At 47.6% G+C, this 4506-nt stretch overlaps 2 protein-coding genes across 2 annotated transcripts; both read right to left on the bottom strand.

Annotated features, from left to right (window-relative positions):
- Positions 1–351: 351 nt before the first annotated feature.
- LOC141161135 (histone H4) lies at positions 352–663 on the bottom strand. The gene has a single exon (XM_073645906.1). The coding sequence runs from the start codon at positions 661–663 to the stop codon at positions 352–354; it is 312 nt and encodes a 103-aa protein (XP_073502007.1).
- Positions 664–2448: 1785 nt separating this feature from the next.
- On the bottom strand, positions 2449–2879 carry LOC141161134 (histone H3). The gene has a single exon (XM_073645905.1). The coding sequence runs from the start codon at positions 2857–2859 to the stop codon at positions 2449–2451; it is 411 nt and encodes a 136-aa protein (XP_073502006.1). The 5' UTR covers positions 2860–2879.
- Positions 2880–4506: the final 1627 nt, after the last annotated feature.

Genomic DNA, 4506 nt, shown 5'->3' with positions numbered 1-4506 from the left:
AGTATCGGAATGCTCAACACTAGTAAGCAGCACTCGGAACATCCGGATGCGGATACTGCTTCCTTGACTCAGGAGAACTACAGATTCCTGTATGGAACACAATAGGTTAAAGAAGTTACATCATTCCAATCACAACAAACTTTTAACCCTTCAGTGCCAGTATTCTCAGAGTTCGTTCTCAACAATGAGTGAACATTTAAACTCCTTGTGAACAGCGTATAAAGCTTGTACTGTTATTCACACAAGCACAGGGATTATTACTCCACAACAGGAGATTGTAGCCTCTCATCTAGAAGATGTGGTGGCTCTGAAAAGAGCCTTTGGGTTGTCAGGATGGAGCAGAGAATACAATTAACCTCCGAAGCCGTAGAGAGTGCGGCCCTGGCGCTTGAGCGCGTACACCACGTCCATAGCGGTGACGGTCTTCCTCTTGGCGTGCTCGGTGTAGGTGACGGCGTCACGGATCACGTTCTCCAGGAAGACTTTCAGGACACCGCGAGTCTCTTCATAGATGAGGCCGGAGATGCGCTTGACGCCTCCTCTGCGAGCGAGACGGCGGATGGCAGGCTTGGTGATGCCCTGGATGTTATCACGGAGCACCTTCCTGTGCCGCTTGGCACCGCCCTTCCCAAGACCTTTCCCTCCTTTACCGCGACCAGACATCTTCCAAATAGTCAGCAGAAAACTGTGATTAAACCACACGGACTCCTCTTTTATATAGCGTCAGGTGGACCGGAGAGAATGCTGCTGGGATGACGCGTTTCCAGGGCGGGTCTTACAGAATCGACATTAGCTCCTCCTTCCTCTGCTGATTGGCTGAACACAGGACTATTGGGGAGTTTGAATTTCCCGCTCATTGTGCAGTTTCCGCAGCTTCTAATATATATCTTTTACCTGTGATGAGAAATGTTTCAGAAACAGTCTATAAATAAAAGTGCAGACACGACACCAGCTGCAAGTGATCTACACTTCATATAGAAGCTTCAGATCACTGCTGAATATATATATATACATAACGGCACTGACAGTGATTAACCCCCACTTCCATCATACCAACATATTCGTAACATGCTATTCACTAATGTCCAGGAAGGGTCATTTCCGCACCTTACTACTCCCCTCATCATCCCTTGCATTCTGTACAATCTACATGTGACATTCTGGCTGCTCCCGGTGACTAATCTATAGGATCCTGACTGAGCTCTGACATTTCTAAGATGGGCTTGTCACTTCAGATAGAATTGCTCTTGGGGTGCGGTGATGTGAGGAGGATTGTGGCAGCCAGGATTATTGCCTCTTCTAAGGACAGTGCAGGGAGGAAGCCGCGGTCAGCAGCACTGCTCCGATACTGACACCAGCTCATAAGCCGGGAATCCCCTCAGTCTGGCTTACAGAGGGTCTCTCCCTGCAAACGATAATGGCACGACAGTACTGATATCAATTGGGAACAGAATTCTTCCTGTAGAAGATAATGACAACAGCTCAGATTGGTCAAATAAAAAAGGAACCGTATAAATAACATAATCACTGAGCAGCTGATTGATTCTCATTCCAGTGGTCCCATATCCAATGGAGAATACACTGTGATCTGGAAGGTGATTACATGAATGTGGTCAGTGGAGTTTATCTATAGACCGGACAATTCTCTTCACAGCAGAAGTAGTAACACAATTACATGTAGAAGCTGCGGAAACTACAAGGAGCGGAAAATTCAAACTCCCTAACGTCCTGTGTTCAGCCAATCAGCAGAGGAAGGGGAGGAGCTAATGTTAATAGTTACCGAATATGAAGTTCCCGCTCAGGGGCTGATGGCTTTTTCTGTTCTTTGTCCTTCTGGATCACGTGGTTTCAGGACGGTCGGATATCAGGAAATTTGCTTGTGTTGAGCGATCAATGGTCTCTTGGTTCCATACAGGAATTTCTATCATTTTCCAGGATCCAGGGAACAGTATCCGCTTTCTATAACACAAAGTGCAGAACTGATTCTAACAATGGTGACTCCATCACACCAGCAATATTCCGAGTGCCGGGAATATAAAGAAACGAGATACTGCAGTTTACAGAGAACTTTGAAAGGAGGTGGAGATTTTATAAAATGTAGGTTAATATTATCTAGATAAACCTACTACAGAGCTGCAGAGGATATTAGTCTCTTAATCCTGATGCGTTTTCAGGATCAGACCCGTGCGGCTGATAGGAGTCAGCGAGTGTTCACAGGAGATAGCGCTGGATAATGGACGTCCTATAATGATCGCATCATATACACCAAGAAATCTGCGCATGTTTCCTAGATTCCTTCACAACACAGTCCAGACTCCTAATAGATTATATAAAGATATTATTCAATAATCAGGGCAGAGAAGCTGATGTGAGGGATTAGCTCGTTATTATGGAGGATTTGGTGGCTCTGAGAAGAGCCTTTGTTATAGTCAGACGTGTAGGACGGATCTAAGCTCTCTCCCCACGGATCCGGCGGGCCAGCTGGATGTCTTTGGGCATGATGGTGACCCTCTTAGCGTGGATCGCGCACAGATTTGTGTCCTCAAACAGCCCCACCAGATAAGCCTCGCTGGCCTCCTGCAGCGCCATGACGGCCGAGCTCTGGAAGCGGAGATCGGTCTTGAAGTCCTGGGCGATCTCTCTCACCAGGCGCTGGAAGGGAAGCTTACGGATCAGCAGCTCGGTGGACTTCTGGTAACGGCGGATCTCACGGAGAGCGACTGTCCCTGGCCGGTAGCGGTGAGGCTTCTTCACTCCGCCAGTGGCGGGAGCGCTTTTCCTGGCGGCCTTAGTGGCCAGCTGCTTGCGGGGAGCTTTCCCTCCGGTGGATTTACGAGCGGTCTGCTTAGTTCTGGCCATAGCTCTGTATAGAGGAGAACAGAAGTGATGAGAGGAGCGGAGAGAGCGGGATATTTATACTCCTCTGCTCCTGTTACCGCGTCATGTGAACACGCCCCCTGCACTGCATTGGTCAATTTGTAGAACAAGCCGACAAATAGTGTGCGATATCCGCGACCAATCATCGTTCAGAAACTCAGCCTAGAACTCAGTAACCCCATCCTCCAAAAGAGGGAGCGGGGTCTGTCCAGTTCACACAAATTACCAGCTGCTCTGATCAACATGCGGCTTCTAGAGCAGGAGCCGCCGATGTCTCCGTATTCCCATGTTCTCCATACACGGAGCTGGACTATAGCTCCGCAGCCTTCACTCTCATTCCGGGCTATACTGATCTTCTTGGTCTCCCATAGGAATAATCCCCCCTTTACTAATTCAGACGCAGGTTATAAGGGTCGCAGCAGAAGTCTGCAGTAAGGATTGATGGGACGAGTGACAAGATTGCTGTAACACATCGGCCCTTCCCTTCTTGCGCTGTTGCCTATCGTTCTGCAGTCCATCCATACAATCCTGTCCCCAGTTCACGGACCTGTACAGTAGTCATCAGTCACATGCAGGGAGACGCTGGTTTTATAGGTATCACATTGGAGTTAGAACCACACACACCTTCCTTAAACGAAATTAGTTACAAGGATCACAGCCATATCAAGTGGTGAAGATGTGACAAAGCTTAGGTAGGAGATCGGCTTCTTCCAGTCCCTCCATGACACATCACTCCTGATGTACAGACACCAGAGGGAGCGCTGCCTGGAAGACAAGTGAATAAATGAAAAAATCACCGCACAGCTGTTGATGAGTGGTGCTCGAGTAGGGGCCGAACCCGTAACATATAAGAATAACCTCGGCACTCAATGGATATGCAAAGAAGGTAATTTTATTATGCAGTCCACACAAAAAATAAACGTTTCGGTCACAGTTGACCTTCATCAGTATTGCTGCAAAATAAGTAGATGCAGTCAGAAAATAATAAAATGAAAACAAAATAATACATTCAAGGATTATAACATAAAGTATAAATGCAACACAATGGGATCTGGGAAGGAAAGTGGAATAAGGGTGGAGGAGGATGTAGGGTAGAGGAGGATGTAGTTAATAGAGGCGGAAGAAAACATACCAAGAGGAAGGAGAAGGTGTATGTGGCTGGATGGTCCAGAAGAAAGGTTTCTGGAGTTACCTGTGTAAAAGTATATGCAGAGGTAAGGCGCCAGGTATAATGGAGACACACAGTCTAAAAGACATAGTAAAAATACCTGAGTAGTAGTAGAAGTAGTAGTGAATGAGGAGAACTGTATAACGCGGTATCCCCCGTTCGTATGATATGGACAAAAGGTAACAAGGCTTCCTGGAAGCGTATAAATTTAAAGAGGTGAGACGCTTGCTGAAGAGCAGTGTATGTCCAGGGAGAGACAGTACTATACCTGGGTGAAGAGGGCAGAGCTACGCGGTATCCCCCGCTAGTAGAAGGCACAGGTAAGAGGTGTGGAGGGTCCCTATTTATATATGTAGTGAGAGGAACGAGGCGCTGCAGAGCGCGCTAGAGCGGAAGAGGAAGTGACGTCACCGGATGTGACGCGTGCGGTCCAGAGGCTTGCGTTCCACCAACAGGAAGTG

Source organism: Phyllobates terribilis, unplaced genomic scaffold, assembly GCF_046119375.1.
Source record: "Phyllobates terribilis strain yellow unplaced genomic scaffold, ASM4611937v1 Scaffold_9__5_contigs__length_417890890, whole genome shotgun sequence".
Lineage (NCBI taxonomy): Eukaryota > Metazoa > Chordata > Amphibia > Anura > Dendrobatidae > Phyllobates > Phyllobates terribilis.
The sequence above is the reverse complement of the archived record's forward strand: the minus strand, read 5'-3'. Positions and strand labels throughout refer to the sequence as shown.